Source organism: Saccopteryx bilineata, chromosome 4 (assembly GCF_036850765.1).
Source record: "Saccopteryx bilineata isolate mSacBil1 chromosome 4, mSacBil1_pri_phased_curated, whole genome shotgun sequence".
NCBI lineage: Eukaryota > Metazoa > Chordata > Mammalia > Chiroptera > Emballonuridae > Saccopteryx > Saccopteryx bilineata.
Window position 1 is genome coordinate 129,228,484 of NC_089493.1, and position 18,433 is coordinate 129,246,916.

At 41.4% G+C, this 18,433-nt stretch overlaps 1 protein-coding gene across 1 annotated transcript in view; it reads right to left on the reverse strand.

Moving 5' to 3' along the window:
• NPTN (neuroplastin) overlaps positions 1-17,986 on the reverse strand; it is an 83,255-nt gene extending 65,269 nt beyond the window's left edge. The window contains exon 1 of the mRNA XM_066278074.1: positions 17,716-17,986. Coding sequence (XP_066134171.1) covers positions 17,716-17,806 — 91 coding nt within the window. The 5' untranslated portion in view covers positions 17,807-17,986. The remainder of the gene's footprint in view (positions 1-17,715) is intronic.
• Between the last annotated feature and the right edge of the window lie 447 nt (positions 17,987-18,433).

Below are 18,433 nucleotides of genomic sequence, written 5' to 3' on the forward strand. Positions count from 1 at the left end.
TTCTCATTCATAATTTGCAGTGTAACATGATCTTGCTCATATTAAATCTACTTTTAAAAGATTTATTTTAACACCAAAAACTCACCAAACCACAAGACTCTTTGTCAGTTAAGTTCGAAATGGACAGCCAAAATAGAAAAAAAAAAAAACTAATAAAAGTGAGCTCCGACCTCCACCGAAAGTACAGTACCAGCTCCCACTTATAAAGAGCAAACATAACTGACATTCCCATAAAAATGAAAAAGCCTAATTTCTAAGAGCCAAAGGTTAAAATTTTACTTGGCTCCATCTAGTCCAGTGAGTGAACTTCTGTAAAATTCATGCTTCTGTGAGTTAAACAAAGACTGGAAATAATTCATACTGTAAGTTTTTGGTAACTAAATAAAAAGTTACTTGTGAAGGTTATAACAAACAGAATCCTGTGTTAAGTATTATAGACAGAACTGAAATTCATTTTAATGAATTGCAAAGTTAATCTATCTTTTTTTTTTTTTTTTTTTAATTTATGACCACAGAACTGTAGAGTTAAAAACAAACTAATTTCCAACCCTTCAAAACTTTTGGAAAGTCCATTTCATTCCATATTCATTTCCATAAAGCTCCTCCAGAGCTCCTAAAACAAGTACATACCCCCCCCGCCCCCCGCCATCCCTTATCCACTGTTTCAGTTTCTGTGGTTTCAGTTACCCATTGTCAATAGTAGGTTGAAATGTTAAATGCAAAATTTCAGAAATAAACAATTTATAGTTTTGAGTCTTGAACTGCTTGCTCTTCTAAGTCATGTGATGAAACCTCCCACCATCCCACCTTGTCTCTCCCAGAACAAGAAACATCCCTTTGTCCAGGCTATCCATGTATAAGCAAGCTGTCAGTCACTTAATAGCCATCTAGGTTATCAGATGGACTGTCCTGGTATCACAGTGCTTGTGTTCAAGCAACTCAGATTTTCTTAATAACGGCCCCAAATCCAAGAGTAGTGATGCTGGCAATTTGAGTAAGCCAAGGACAAGTCTTAAACTGTCTTCCTTTAAGGGGAAAGATCATTCTCAATTTAATAAAGAAAGAAAAAAAATGTATGGTGAGGTTGCTAAGATCTACAGTAAGAATGAATCTTCTATCCATGAAATTGCCTAATTTATAAGTTAAGCTTTATCACACAGATATGTATGTACAGGAAAAAACAGTAAAGTATAACTAAGTGACAGGTTGCCTCTCCTACACAGATATGCTAGACAAGGGAATGACTGACATCTGGGAGAGATGTAGTGAGATAGCGCAACATTTCTCTCTTTTTTTAAAAAAAATTCAGTGAGAGGAGTTAGGCAAGACAGACTCCCGCATGAACCCTGACTGGGATCTGCCCGGCAAGCCCAGTAGGGGGCAATGTTCTGCCCATCTGGGGCATTGCTCAGCAACTGATCTCTTCTTAGAGCCCTAGGAAGAGACCATGGAACCATCCTCAGCGCCCGGGGCCAACTCGCTCCAATAGAGCCATGGCTGCAGGAGAGGAAGAGAGACAGAGAGAGAGAGAGAAGGGAGAGGGGGAAGGATGGAAAGCAGATGGGCACTTCACCCGTGTGCCCTGACCAGGAACTGAACCCAGGACTTCCACACAACAGGCCAACGCTCTACCACTGATGGCCGGGAAACACATTTCATCACACTATTCAGAAGGGCAAGCAGTTCAAAACTAATCAATTGTTTATTTCTGGAATTTTCCATGTAATATTTTCAGACTGCTGTTGACCATGGATAGCTGAAATCAAGGAAAAGTGAAATGATAGGTAAAAGGGGACTACTGTACTTACTTAGGAGCTCAATAGGGTCCAGTATTATCCAGTTTCAGGAATTCCCTCGGGGTCTTAGAACATATTCCCCACAGATACTTGGGGGAGGGAGGATTACTGTACCAGATATATATATAAAGAGATCCTCACTTTTGTTTTATGAGGTCTCTCTCACTCAGTTCTTCGACCTACTTAGAATAGTAACAACACTGAGTGCAAATAACTATTCTTCTGCTAATTTCATTAAAATCATCTTCTTAATACTAAACCTACACTTTTATTCCCCCGTGCTCTAGGCCACTGCTCTTCGATACAGCGCATCCATCTTTGGAGACTGCCTAATTCCCTTACTTCATTTACACTGCCACCTTGAAGGTATTAATAAATAATCACATCCCCCTAGAGTTCCTTTTCCTACATTTAGCTCCTCAGGCTTTCTCCTAAGTCTTATGCTTCCATTAATGTAGAATTATCTGCATCTTTCTCTAAATGTGGTTGGAAAGTGTTATTTGGCGTTCGATCCTACTGTGAAAACACTTAACACTGTTATAGGTATCATAATTTTGACATGTGATCACTATGTTATTTGTATAATTCAATTACAGTTTATTGCAAGTTATCTGAAAACCCTTTACAGTTGCTCTTTTCCAGGTAGCAGTGTCCTGGTCTGCATTAAGGCTGTTTACTTCTTCTTCCTTGATGACTGACATGAGATTCAGCATCAACAAATATAAGTTCAGTGCTAGAACCTGACTTCATGCTTCACCATAATTTCTAACCTGCTAAACTTAAATAATTAAAAACTTCTATTAAAAACAATTTTTTTTACTTATTAATTTGAGGGAAAGAGAAAGAGACAGGAAGACAGAGGAAGGAGAAGAGAGATAGAGGGGGAAGAGGGACAGAGGAAGGGAAAGACAGAGGAAGGCGAAGAAAGAGAGGGGAAGGGGAGGAGAAGGAAGCACTGATAAATTGTTCCACTTCCTGACCAGGGATAGAACAGGACACTCCAAACCAACTGACCTATCTGGCCAGGACTGAAGTTAAATTTAATGTATTCCTTTAATCAAAAAATGTTATAGTACATTCCTTCAATCCATGAACTGAGAAGTAGTTCATAGACAGTTGTGAACACAGGACATCTTGTTGCCTTTTTCTCCCCTCCAAGAAGCAATGTCTAAAAATGAGAAAATAATCTTCACCTAGGATCTTGAATATGAAAGACATATTCAAGCCATGGCTTGAATGGTTCTTCACTAATGGTTCTACTTCCCCTTCCCCCCTTCCCTTGGCCAGTAGTCAAGTCATTCTGTCCTCACCAGAAATGTGCCTCAGACAGCAGCATCAGAGTAAGCATTCAGCTCAGAAAAAAAAAATAGTGCTCTCAGCCCCATTCTTACCCAATAACTCAAGGAAGGGGCTACTAGGGAATGAGGAACAAGCTCTAATGTAAAAGAAAGGACAACTGAACATACCGGAAAACTTGTGCTTTGATTATGATATCCAAGTTACTGTAGCTTCCCCCTTTTCCCAAATTCAAATAGGGAAAAGAAAAAATCAGTATTATGTAACTAAATTGCTAATGCATTAATTCAATAATGCCCTATTTTCTTTACTAATATTGGTACATGTTGATGTTACTGATAAACAACTCATGAAAATCTTTATTGCATTTACAAAACTCATCATATTATTCTAGACTACATGTTATATAAAAAATAAAGACAAAACTACTGGCCTGACCTGGGATGCTGAGGTCCCAGGTTCAAAACCCCAAGTTTGCTGGCTTGAGTGTAGGCTTGCTAGCTTGAGCATGGGATGCTCACTGGCTTAAAGCCAAAAAGTAGGTGGCTTGAGGAAAGGGTTAATTGCCGCCCCCTACCCCTCGCCCACATCAAGGCACATATGAGAAGCAATCAATAAACAAATAAAGTGATGCCAGTACGAATTGATGCTTCTCATCTCTCCCTTCCTGTCTTCCCTTTTCCCTCCCTCTCCCTCCCTTTCTCTCTCTTTAAAAAAAAAAAAAAAAAGCTACTCAATAGCTGAAAATGCAGTTTTTCAAAAATTGGCCAATTAATGAATTATGAAATCAATATAGAAGGTCACAAGTTTTTATTAAATATACTACAAAATAAGGGTAGTTACTACTTTACAAAACATTATGTATTCTGCACATACTTAGTCAAAAATAAAATCTATTTCTCAATGTGGGTCACAAAAAAAGTTTGAAAGCCCTTCTCTAAACAGCTTTTATGTTTTTAAAGTCATTTCAACATGATTACATGTGAACCAAATAATCCTACTTTACTAAAATATTGTGGCATCTAGACAATTTTAGTTTGTAATGTTAACTTTTCAGGTTATTTTTTTTCTTTTCTTTTCATTTTTCTGAAGCTGGAAACAGGGAGAGACAGTCAGACAGACTCCCGCATGCGCCCGACCGGGATCCACCCGGCACGCCCACCAGGGGCGATGCTCTGCCCACCAGGGGGCGATGCTCTGCCCCTCTGGGGCGTCGCCATGTTGCGACCAGAGCCACTCTAGCGCCTAGGGCAGAGGCCACAGAGCCATCCCCAGCGCCCGGGCCATCTTTGCTCCAATGGAGCCTTGGCTGCGGTAGGGGAAGAGAGAGACAGAGAGGGAAAGCGCGGCGGAGGGGTGGAGAAGCAAATGGGCGCCTCTCCTGTGTGCCCTGGCCGGGAATCGAACCTGGGTCCTCCGCACGCTAGGCCGACGCTCTACCGCTGAGCCAACCGGCCAGGGACTTTTCAGGTTATTTTTAAATTAATAAGCAGAAAGGATGTGGCTGGTAACTGTTGAAACTAGGTGATGATTATATGGGAGTTTATTACATTACATACTCTCCTTTTTATACATTTGAAATTCTAACAAAAATGTAAAAGAAAAAAGCAAGGAAATGGACCTACCTAATAGATACAAGTAAAGATCATGAACACAGTGCTCACAAAAATTAGGGGATCAGGGAATGTGCAGATACTCCAGTACTTTCAGCCTTTTGTATCATGCATTTTCACCAATGAAATAAAAGTTGGTTTTGCATCTCATTTGTATAATCAAACTTTCTTTGACTTGTCGTTTGCTTTTCTGATGTTCTTGTTTAATAAAAAAATTCAAATGCTTTTTTATCGCTTCATGTTCATTTTGAAATATCCCCTAATTTTTGTGAGCAGTATACAGTATGTAAACTGAAACTTTTACATATCATTTCCAAGAAATGTCAATCTAGGGACTTCCTCAGATTTAATTCAGAGAGTTGAACAGTAATGGACAAGTTTAAAGGTCTTTAAAAAATACATAAGGGGAAAGAGAAACTAAGTCATAAATTGAAAACAAAACTTCTTGAAGGATAACACAAAATTACAATTAATGAAGTGTTCTTCACTGTCTCTTCTATAGTCAACTACTTTTCAATCAACAGAGAAAACACAATATATCTACCTACCAGGCAGTGATTATCACTTAATTGCTTAATTCACAATATGAGATCTCTGTTAACAGACACCATTCTGCCCTCCTTGAAACATGAACTCTAAGTGTTGTCTGATGTAAGATTGCAGGCAGTTGGATTTCAAAATATGCAAGCGTTAAAGTCAATTTTCCTTATTTCTTAAAAGCAAGTCTCTAAAACCTTATTAAAGCAGAAAGTAGACTCTCTCTAAGCCCTATACTCATTAGAGTCATACCAAAGCAGTAAGGTTAATAGAGTTGTGTAATTTTAGAATTGGAAGGGAATTTAGACAACATTTAGTCCAGTGGTTTTTAAATACAATCAGGAAGAATAGAAGAATCAATAGCATAATAATTTATGTATGCAAGTACAGTCTTACTTTTTTTTAAGCAGCATATGCGACACTTTGCCTTGTTATTCTATCAGAAAAGAACTTGACATTTTGTCTTGTATTTTATATTTAATCACTTTTAGAATGTGAGTATACATTTGAATATGACTAAAACTACTGGTACAATTTGCAACAACGTTTTCTAATAATAGAACCTTACATAATATATAGAACACTGACACTTTTCAGTGATTTCACATCATCTTATTTATTTTTAATGGATTTTTTGGAGAAAGAGAGACATCGGTTTGTTATTCTACTTATTTATGCATTCATTGGTTGATTCTTTTATGTACTCTGACCAGGGATCAACCCGCACCCTTGGCATATGGGGATGATGCTCTAACCAACTCAGTCAGCTACGTGGCCATGGCTCATGTCATCTCATTTATAATTCAAAGTTTAGTCAATTTGAAGCAATACTTGGGTGTAACAATGATATAAACCAAGATAAAGTGAAGGGAAGCATATCTAAATTGATAGCTTCTGGAAAATACCATAAAGCAGTGGTTCTCAACCTTTCTAATGCCGTGACCCCGCAATACAGTTCCTCATGTTGTGGTGACCCCAAACCAAAAAATAACTTTGATGGCTACTTCATAACTGTAATTTTGCTACAGTTATGATTCGGAATGTAAACACCTGATCTGCATTATGTATCCTCATTGCTACAAATCAAACAATTTAAATATAGTGATTAATCACAAAAACAATATTTAATTATATATTGAGAAATACTTATTACTAATGGACCTCCTTACCTAGTGTATTGGGGCTACCATTCCATAAATAGCTGCTTAACTAATGGATCTGTTTTTTCCAGATTAGTGGCAAGTTTTCTATATAGAATAGTGTGAACTGTCATAGGATACACTGCAGTTTCTGCACAGCATGGTATCTTTCAGGGCTCTTTCACACTATAAAGCAGCGGTTTCTGTGGTGGAATCCACATTTCATTTACTTCAATGGGAGACTCATGGATTCCGCAGAAGAAAGATCCCCTGTACGGCAGAAATGCAGTTCCGACACATTTCTTCCTCTCCTATTCAAGTCAATGGGAGGCCGCAGCAGATCCCGCTCAAATATAGAGCATGTTGCTTAATGTTTTCCACGCTAGAACTTTTCCTAGAGCAGAAAAATTCCAAAGGTGGAATCTACCACCCCCAATAGACTGAAAGAGGCCTCACACTGAGGAATCTGCTGTGCGGATTCTGCAGTGTAAAAGATCTGCCTCCTATTAGAAGTCAGCAGAGCGACGCCCCGGAGGGGCAGAGCATCGCCCCCCCCCATGGGCAGAGCATTGCCCCCTGGTGGGCGTGCTGGGTGGATCCCGGTCGGGCGCATGCCGGAGTCTGTCTGACTGCCTCCCTATTTCCAGCTTCAGAAAAATACCAAAACAACAACAACAAAAAAACTTTACTCATGGTTTCTCTACATACTTCATTTGTATAAAGACTAGCAACTTATCTCCTTCCCAAATCGTCTTGTAAAACAAACACTTTCATATATATACATTCAGCAGTTTCCCATTTTACATAGGAAACCTTTCTTTGAAAAAGTAACTCAAACTAAATAAATGAAAAACAATGTCCATATTGACAGAGTACTTTTCTAGTCACACATGATCATCTTTGCAGACCCAGTTAATTTTTTTATTTTTATTTTTTTGCATTTTTCTGAAGCTGGAAACAAGGAGGCAGTCAGACAGACTCCAGCATGCGCCCGACCGGGATCCACCCAGCACACCCACCAGGGGGCGATGCTCTGCCCATCCGGGGCGTTGCTCTTGTTGTGACCAGAGCCAGTCTAGCACCAGAGGCAGAGGCCACAAAGCCATCCCCAGTGCCTGGGCCATCTTTGCTCCAATGGAACCTTGGCTGCAGGAGGGGAAGAGAGAGACAGAGAGGAAGGAGAGGGGGAGGGGTGGAGAAGCAGATGGAAGCTTCTCCTGTGTGCCCTGGACCGGAGACCTCTGCACACCAGGCCGACGCTCTACCACTGAGCCAACCGACCAGGGCCAAATTTTTTTATTAAAAAATAAAAAGGCCCTGGCCAGTTAGCTCAGTGGTAGTGCATTGGCCCAGCGTGTGGAAGTCCCAGGTTTAATTCTCAGTCGGTCAGGGCACACAGGAGAAGCAACCATCTGCTTCTGCACACTACCTGCCCATTTCGTCTTCCGAAGCCATGGCTCTACTGAGCAAGTTGGCCCAGGCACTGAAGATGGTTCTATGGCCTTGCCTCAGGCACTAAAATAGCTTAGTTGCCAAGTAACAGAGCAGTGGCCTCTCATGGGCAGAACATCGGCCCCCACACAGGCGATGCTGGGTGGATCCCAGTCAGAGTACATGTGGGAGTCTGTTTTTCTGCCTCCCTGCCTCTCACTTGATTAAAATAAATAAATAAACAAATAATATAATAACATTGCCTTTTATTAACATCTAAAGATATACTCCACATGAGAAAATGTTTCACATCAAAACTGTATTAATGAGAAAAATAAGAGGATTCCTTCAAGATAAAACAGTCTAATTTCTCATTAGGATTTGTATAATTCACACAAAGTCAGACTATTATGTCTGGCAACACAAAATCCCGTCTGCATCTCTAATACGGACCCTGTAACCCTGAAAACAAAGACTAAGAGCACAGCAACAAGTCCTGAGGTAGTAATATGTCCTTTTGGCCCAAACCTCTGACCAATTTCTCATGCTTGGGTGGCTCCATTATGTCTGTAGTAACACTGATCAGCTGCCTGAAAGATCAAAGGCTTATGATCTCTTCAGGAAATGCTTTATTTCAAGGCAAACTAATTCTTCTGGTCATTAAACCTTTAGTTGGATTAATTATGTTAAAATTTGTTGCCTGACATCTAACATGTCACTTGTGCACAGCTGCTATAGTTAACATCTGTCTGCTGCTGCTTGTTTCAGTTCACCCAAAGAGGCAAGGCACAATAGCAAATACACATCTAAAAATGTACTCGGATAGAAAATTGCCAAACCACTTAAGCAAATAGCACTTGACAGCAAAGAAAAAGATTCATGAACTATCTAATGCAAACACTGGCATACTTACAAAGTCCAAGGTTCACTGCTACCTAGTATCACCCAAGCAAATTGGTTTCTTAAAATTTAGATCATTAGTAGTAAAATTAATTAGACTCCTTATTTTCTCCCACTAAACTCAGTTAATTATCCAACTTTATATTCCTACTATGAATATAGTGTATTTTTATACTTCATCCCACATCCATTCATCAGCCATCATCTCCAACACCCCCACTGTGGGCCAGGCACTGCGTTCTCCCTTAGTCACAACAATGGGTTCTATGAGAAGATAGTTCACTGAAAGGAGAAGAAAGCCATGTAATCAATCTCCCAGGCAATGAAATAGAAATACAAACTTCCTCACCAGAATTTGAAATCACAGCACTGTTGGTCACTTTTTTTAGAGTTACATATGCCAAAGTGCCAATCTTTCTGTGTGGGGCCTTCAAACAGCCTACTTAACTTTATTCAAATGTTCAATATATACTTGATCTATGAAAATAACTAATAATGCTATTTTTTAAAAGGTAACAGTAGTATTAACATTTAATTTACTAGAGAGCAAACATTTAGTACATACAGTACTGTTATGTTATGTGAAGTAACGGTATGTTACTGTAATTTAACATCTACATTTATTAGTAACATACACTAATAAGTGTTACATATAGTAAAAATTTACTCCCTACTGAGACTATATGCCAGGCAGAACTCTAAATGCTTGATTGTATCTCACTAAATCCTCACATAATCCCTATGGGATTGGCATCATTAAAAATCCCATTTCACAAATGATAAAACTGAGGCTTGTAAGTATAAAGTACCTTACTCAAGATGACTTAGCTACAGAGAGCTGGGACTTAAATCTGGATCTGGGTCTATCTGGGTCTATCGCAGCGGTTCTCAAAGTGTGTGCCAGGGCACACTGGTGCACCCTATGGTATTCCACAGAAATATGTGCCTGTTGGGGACCAAAAAACCAACAGGGTTTTTGGAGTTTAGATTTTGGGGGGACAGAGGTGTGGGTAATTGGCTGTAAACTGACAGTCTGCCCAACCCCTCACCTCATTTGCCTGATTAGGTTGCAAAAGGCTGTTAAGCTGTGGTGCTGGATTGTTTACACTACCCCCCATGTTCCCCGGAAAGACTGGAGGCAAGTTTCTTCTATCCTTTGTTTGGTGTAAAGTTAAGATTTGCTAATGGCCTCAATTTGTCCTATAAATAAAGCAAGTTGTGGTTTTAGGGCACACTTTGTTCTTGCCAGCAGCAATTACAGGGCCCTTCCGACCATATTTTCTTTTTTTGGGGGGGGGCCGACCATATTTTCTTAATTCTGCATATTTTATTAATTCTGTACTGTTTCCACTCGGGACCTGGAGTTACCAGCTGCGCTGGTTCACGGCATGTGCTCAGATATAAAAATAAATATAGTTACTCTATTTCATTACGGAAATACCGCTTTTTGTTAACACATCATTATTATATTTATTATTAACACATCATTATATTATTTTTAGATAAATACACCCAAATAAAATGGATAGATTTCTCAAAAAGAAGCATGATATTGGAGAATCCAATTCTGGAAGTGAGCAAAAGTTAAATGTAAATAAAATAGGACTTGAAGGCTAATGGGCAGAATTTAATTTAAAGCATTTTCTATCACTTAACACTGAACAATACAATTGGATTATAAACCCATTCATGGAAGCTTCAAGTGATTTTGGTTTAACATTAACGGAAGAAGAACTGGCAGCTATATCCACTGATCGTGGATTGATGATTAAACATAAGGAACTGTCTTCTGAAGCCTTTTGGATTTCTATAAAAGAATATGTGGCAATATCTAAAAAAGCTTTGAACATTTCACTACAATTTTCAACATCCTTTTTATGTGAATTGGGATTTTCTACCCTCAACACAATTAAAGAGTAAAAAGAGAGAAATTCTTCAATGTATTAACAAGAAAATGAGAGTCTGCCTTTCAAATATATGCCCAAACACTGAAGAAATCACTAGAACACATCAGGCTCATGTTTCTCACAAACACAAGAATGAAAAAACTTAACACATTCACACCGGGACCTGCCAAATTTACTAAATCTTACTAAGAATATCTATATATATAAAAAGAGAACATTTTGTTTATTTTTTAACCTCTTGTTTATGAGTTCTAAAAAGCTTAACTCAAAAAATGTTACATAAAAATGTTTTTTAATGTCAGAATAAATTTAATTTTGTTGTATTTATTTCGTTTAATTACCATAAAAGCATGCTTGCACTTTATATTTTTTCTTTAATATTTGACTTAATTATTATAATATATTTCTCAGAAATTTGAATATAGTGCACCTACAATTATTTGTAGGATTTTAAATGTGCCCCGACTTCAGAAAGTCTGAGAACCACTGGCCTAGAGTCTGTGTTCTTTATTACCATAATTACTGCTTGACTTACACTCATTCAACTTTAATTTCAGTCTGAAGTTTCTGAAAGTCTTAACAGGTCGGTTAATTTTTAGGACAAGTTTCTTCATTCAAAATGAACTACATTTACCTTGTCACATATAGAAGCAACACCTTAAGCTCTGGCCAGATAACTCAGTTGGTTCAAGCACCATCCCGACACACCAAGGTTGCGGGTTAATCTCCCATCAGGGCATGTCGGGAGCCGATCCACTAATGCTGGCTAACTAGGTCACAGCAGAAGAAGATCCACAATTGCTGGTTGACTGGTTGACAAAGTCACAGCAAAAGAAGATAGAGTCACCTCAGTAAAGACCAACAGCTGTGGGTTGACAAAGTCACTGCAAGGAAAGGCACAACGACACTCCCCCCTTTAATCTTTTGAATTAATCTGGCCTTATATGCCTTATATTCCCTTTTCTGGGTGTGTGCTATTATTTATGGCACAGGAATAATAGTACCGTGCTTTCCCTGTAGATTCGTAGTAATTTCTTTGGAAATGAGACAGAAGGTGTAAGTTCCACAGAAAAGCCTGTAAGCCCCTTGGACTGGGCTCATAAACATAAGAGGCTGGCTATGATATCCCTCATAAAGGGTTAAGTTTGTAGGAGAATTTCTTCTTATTAATCATGTTAGAAAGAATATAGTTAGAACTTAGCTAGTATATGAATATAGTAAATAAATAAAAGTTTAACTAGACATTAGAATCTTAGGTAAAGTGTAGTGGAGTGGCCTGTTGGCGTGGCCTTGGATAGGAGTGCAGCTGGCTAGTAAAGGATGTTTTGTTAAGAGACTTGTTTTATGACTAAAGGCAGTTACTAGGCTTTCTCAGTGAGACATTCTCATGAGATTTATATACTTTCCCAAGGTTTTTCGTTCAGATAATAAAGAGGAATATGGAAGAATCCATAGAAGCACTAGCAATTAATGCCTTCTGATATTATGATGCTACTAAGCTATCTTGCAGATGCACTCTATGTATCTTTAAGCAAAAGTTACTCTTGATGTTATGACAATTTCTTAATAAGCAAGCCTTTTGAAGTCTTGTGAAAAAAATTAGGACACTGCATGAACTCAAGGCCATTTGCCTGAGCAGGCGGTGGGCCTTTGCTAGTACTTAATGATTTCGTCTGCTAATCTCTCTCTGCGCCCTTAACTCACAACAGTAGAGTTATTAATTAGTACTAATCTTTTAGAAGTTTGTACCAATATTGTTATTGCTATTGTATAACTGTACTTTGAATAACTTACCACCTGATTTATAGTTTATAGATATGAATTAACTGTTATCTAGAAACATGTAACCATAGTGAAACAAAATACCATGTGACTGTAACTTAGTGTGTGTGCATAAAAAGAAAGCTAGACCAGCATTTGGTAGAGATGCCTGGCAGTAAATGCTAACTAGAGAATAAAGAGAAAGAAAAGAATTCGGCTCTCTCACTCCATTTTCGCCGACGCCGTCTCCTCCTGTGGGACCCCTGGATCCCCCCCCCCCCGGGGCTGGACCCCGGCAAGGGCACATACAAGAATCAACCCATGAATGCATTACTAAGCAGAACAACAAATTGAGATCTGTCTCTCTCTTTCTCTCCCCTCTGAAATAAATAAATAAATAAATACAATTTTAAAATAATCAACATTTTAAAGATTTTACTTGAAACTATAAAGCCTTACAAATTTAAATATTTGCATAGGGGAAAAACCTGAATGAAAACCCTGAATCTCTATGGTAATGGGTCAAAGCTGGAAGAGACCTTGAGGGTCATCTAGTCCAGTAGTTTTCATTCTTTTTACACTTGATGACCAGTGAAAACAAGAGAACGATTTCAGGGACCGCTAAGGCAGAAATCACCCTGAGCATAAGCGAATTCAACTAAGATCAGGGTCTATAATCTTCATACAACATCAGGGTGCTTAACTCTTTCACAGACGGTGTGAAAGCTCTGGCAGACTGCTCTACAGATTGGCAGTTGAAAAATACTGATCTAGTACTTCAGTTTAGGAATAATGAAACAGAGACCTTTTAAACACCTATACTCAATTTAATCTACCACACACCCAATCCAGAAACATGTAGGTGAACCCCAGTTCTTTTTAATTCATCATTTAAAATAAATAATCTTATATTTCAATATCATACAGAGCATGACATTCATTTCTGAAGCACTGTAAGAAAATAAAAGCTCATGCCTGACCAGGCGGTGGCACAGTAGAGCGTTGGACTGGGATGTGGAAGGACCCAGGTTCGAGACCCCAGGTTGACAGCTTGAGTATGGGTTCATCTGGTTTGAGCAAAAAGCTCACCAGCTTGGACCCAAGGTCGCTGGTTACTTGGTCTGCTGAAGACCCACGGTCAAGGCACATATGAGAAAGCAATAAATGAACTAAGGTGCCACAACGAAAAACTGATGATTGATGCTTCTCATCTCTCTCCGTTCCTGTCTGTCCGTCCCTATCTATCCTTCTGACTCTCTGTCCCTGTAAAAAAAAGAAAAAAGAAAATAAAAGCTCACAAAATCCTCCAGCTTAGGAGTCACACTGCCTTGGTTCTTCAGCAGGTCTGGGATCTGAACACCTGGCCAAACTCATCCGAGTAAATGAGAAAATCAAGAGTCAGCAGAGTTAAAAAAAAACTTGCCTATGATCACACCCCTAAAGAATAAATGGACTGGGATTCAACCCCAGAAGAGTCTGTGTAGCGCGCAACTTCAGCCGTCACTGACTGTATTAAATGAAATAAGGCTGACAAAGTTCTTTTCTATTATTATTAATTTTAGAGAGGAAAGAAGAAACATCAATTTGTTGTTCCACTCATTCACGCATTCACTGGCTGACACTTGTTTGTGCCCAGACCAGGGATCGAACCCAGAACTTTGGCGTATCCGAACAAGGCTCTAACCAACTCCCCTACCTGGCCAGAGCCAAGCTGATATAGTTCTTAGCAGAGTTCCAGTCACACATGCATTGTATCAATGTTTGCTTTGACAGAAGTTAGAAGGGTCCTGTTCAAGCTGGAAAACATACTAATATACTCCACTGCCAAACTCTGGCGGAATGTGAGCAGAAATGAGAAAGGAATATGCTGTCAGAAATCAGTCTCACATCTACAGACGTTCTCTACTTCTTTCCTCCCAGGAGTTTTGATATCTCTGTCTTTTAAAACCAATCCCTTCCTGTCTGCGAGAGCCCACTTGCAGTTAATTCACACCCCCCTCGTATCACTGAGCAAAAGTTAATGCTTCTAGAACTCTAAACAAAGACACCCCTAAAATGACAATTTTTAAAAGTCTAATAAATATATTCTAATTCAAGAAAAAATAAAGAGAAAGAAAACACAAACTCCATGACATGAAGCCAGACTATTGTAGGGTTATTACCAATTAAAATATTGAATCTGCCTGACCTGTGGTGGCACAGTGGATAAAGCATCAACCTGGAAACGCTGAGGTTGCCGGTTCAAAACCCTGGGCTTGCCTGGTCAAGGCACATATGGGAGTTGATGCTTCCTGCTTTCTCTCTCTCTCTCTCTCCCTCTCCTCTCTATAATGAATAAATAAAATCTTAAAAAAAAAAAGTTAAAAAAATAAAATCTTGAATCTAATTATGTTACAGAAAGCTAAAAAATAAAAATAAAAAAGCATCCTTACCTATGTGGATTCAACCATAAATAATGGCCATTTTTTCCTTGAATTAAATGTACGTACATTTGTGCTTGCTTCAGAAGCACATATACTAAATGTACGTACATTCATTTAGGTCAACTACAAACTCAGCTTCACTTCACCAGACATGTCATTTCAAGGAAAAGGCTGCATTACGCTATATTTAGAATATATACCACTGGCCCTGGTCAGTGATATATGGGCTCCTGGGTTCGATTCCCCCGCAGGGCACACAGGAGAAAGGAACCATCTGCTTCTTTCTCCCCTCCATCTCCCCATCCCACAGCCAGTGGCTAGGCTGGTCCTAGCGCTTCAGGTACTAAAAATAGCTTAGTACTTGAGCATCAGGCCAAGACCAGGCTGCCAAGTGGATCCCAGTCGGGGCGCACACATGCGGGAGTCTGTTTCACTATCTCCCTTCCTCTCACTTTAAAAAAAAAAAAAAAAAAAAAAAAAAAGAACAAATATTACTGAGACCAGCCAGGTAAGGCTCTGAAGGCCTATGCAGAAACCTTGACTTAGTTGCTAAAAAAACCCCTACAATTTTGCTGTATTATCAATCATTGAAAAATGCTATGCCAGCAGAGATTACACGTGTTAAGATAAAGAATCTCTCACCTATGGTGCCAAATGAAACTATGCTATTTCCACAAACCGAGTAGCTGAAATTAGTACAGTATAAGGCTTAAGTCATATTGTTAACACGCAAACTAAACGCTGGTAAGACAAATCAGCTAACTGCATCCTGCCATCATGCTTTGGGGGAAAGAGGAAAAATGCCCAATATACTTAACACATTCAATACTACAGACAGAAAAATGTTTCCTTCCTAACCCCTGCAGTGACAATTCACAGCCATCAAGCATACACAGGATTTGATTGGTATAATCTGGTACAACACATACTTATATTTAACCAATGATGCTTTTTAAAATCTTTTAGTAGATATATTTTCACTGTAATCTTCAGCATTTTAAGCCTACATTCTACTTATGAATGCTTAATTCCACTGGCTCTATCATTGATCTTTTTTTAGACGAAAGTCATTTTCATTTCAGCTATTTCAACAAGAGCTATTTTAAATTGTTCTAGCATAACAAAAAAACACTGATGGACTGGCAAAAATAAACTATAGTTCATTATCTATTAGTGACTCCCCATTCTTTTCTATAAAAGGATTTTTAAACCTCTTAAAGGTTAGTTCCACAAGAGCAGAAACCAGTTCTCAGTAACTTGAAAGATCCATGCAGCAGCTGATCGATCACACGCGCCTTCAACTATCAGAACCTTTTCAGTCCAGAACAGATCCCACCGTGACTCCCCACCATTTCGCCTTCTCTAAGGAGCTTCAGTTCAAAACCGAATTCTCCCGTTTCCACTGGACCCTGTACGCATCCCCGGTACCACTTCCATGCTCCACAGAAAGAACCTTTCTTCTGACTTGAAACTTTTAGATGTTAAAAACCCGCTTCTTCTGCCTCCCTCGCTGCAGCCCCTGCCCTCACCCCGTCCAACGCAGTGAGCTGTGCCCCTGCGTCACGAAGGCCCAGCTCAGGACCCCTCCTAACACATCCTGCACACTGCAAACCCACCTTGCACCCGGCTTCCTGCAGGACTCCCCTGCCGCACCCAGCTACCCTTTTTTGCCTGATAAATACCGTATTTCCCCATGTATAACACGATACCATGTATAAGACGCACCTTAATTTGGGGGCCTTTATGTATTAAAGTTACTGAACTTGGCCTGACCTGTGGTGGCGCAGTGGATAAAGCGTCGACCTGGAAATGCTGAGGTCGCCAGTTCAAAACCCTGGGCTTGCCTGGTCAAGGCACATATGGGAGTTGATGCCTCCAGCTCCTCCCCCCTTCTCTCTCTCTCTGTCTCTGTCTCTCCTCTCTCTCCCTCTCTGTCTCTCTCTCTCTCTCCTCTCTAAAAATGAATAAATAAAAAAATAAAATAAAATAAAAAAAATAAAGTTACTGAACTCAAGTTTTATTCATCATAAAATTCATACAACTCATCACTGTCAAAACTCCCACCCATTAGCTTGTCCACATCTGTCTGATGACGAATCAGTTTTCAATAATGAGTGCAAAAACAAGCGCGAAAAAGCAGGATATGCAAGTAAAAAATCTTACAACCGTAAAGACGCACTCAGTTTTTAGACTCAAAATTTTTCAGGAAAAATGCTTCTTATACATAGGGAAATACGGTAGTCCCCCGCCTCAGTCAAGGCCCTTGCTCCCCACCCTCTCCTTATTTAGGAGCTCCCTCTGGCTCCCCCAGCCACGACCCTTGAATGCCCTGCACGTTTCCCCCGCCCCCCCCCCAGCACGCTCCGCGCCGCCGCCGCTTCCTTCGCAGACCCCTCACTGTAGTCAGCCTGCACCTCCGCTCCCCAACCACCTCTCCCTCCTCCTCCCCCTCCCACACTACTCCCTCGGCTCCCGGCCTCCTGAGGGCTCTACCCAACTGAGCACTCCCCGGCTCAAAGGGATGTCACCTGTCCCCCCGAGGCCCAGGCAGGCTCCCACACAACCCTCGCGCATCCCGCTGACACCACTCCCCCGCGCTCCCGAAACACAGATGCCGGTCTCCCAACGCCCTCGGTGAACGCGGCGCTCCTCCCCACCCTCCCCCGCTACTCCGCCGGGGGTCCCCTCCCGACGAGGACAACTAGCCCCGCACTGGGGCGCCCCGAAGACAGCAGCACACCTCGGGCTGCGATCGCCGTCCCCACGTCTCGGACGGGCGCCTGCGGTTCTCACGCCCGCGCCCCCGGCTAGCGACTCGGCTGCTCTCCCCGCGGGTCTGCAGCCCCGCAGACTCGCTCCCAGGGGCCCCAGCCCCAGGTCCGGGCCCGGGCCGCCCCCGGTTCCCTGCTTACCATTCTGAGCGGCGCCAGGCCCTGGGAGGAGGGAGCCAGAGACCAGCAGCAGCGAGAGGGCCAGGGCGCTGGGCACCGACGAGCCCGACATCCTCTCCGCAGAAGACCAGAAGGCGAATGAGCCGGGGCCGGAGCCCGAGCCCGGGAAGGGAGGGGAAGGAGGGAGGGGGCGGGCGGGCGCACGAGGAGTGAGCGAGGCAGGCAGCCGCGGCACCGCTCCGTCCTTCCCCGTCCTCCTACCGCCGCAGCGCCCAAGCCTCGCGAGACCTTCAGCTCCGGGATCGTGGGCGGCTGAAGAGTGATGCCAGCAAGGCTCGCGAGAACAGAGGCGGCCTCAACTAATGCTCCCGCCCCCTCGGGGTTTTTGTCCCCGCCCCTGCACGGGCTGATTGGCCAAGCTCGAGGTGGGTCACGTGCCAAGGGCGCTTCTGTGCACGTGATGGAGCGAGGTGGATGTTCTGCTAGCTCCTGGGTTCAGGGGACACTGGGGAGTATGTGTCCAGCTCAGCTAGTGCCTGTGTGACGCGGGAGCGCCGGGGATTAACAGGAAGCTTTCCTTCAGCCACCCTGCCTTTTGGTCCTGGGAACTCCTGGCTGCGGAATGTGACACACCCTGCCTCTGATGCCTTTTTTCCCTTGTCCCCAAGGAAACCCTGCTATTTCTTGTTTCTGGACTTTGACCTTAGACCCCTGCTGGCCTCTAGTTCCTTCTTTTACC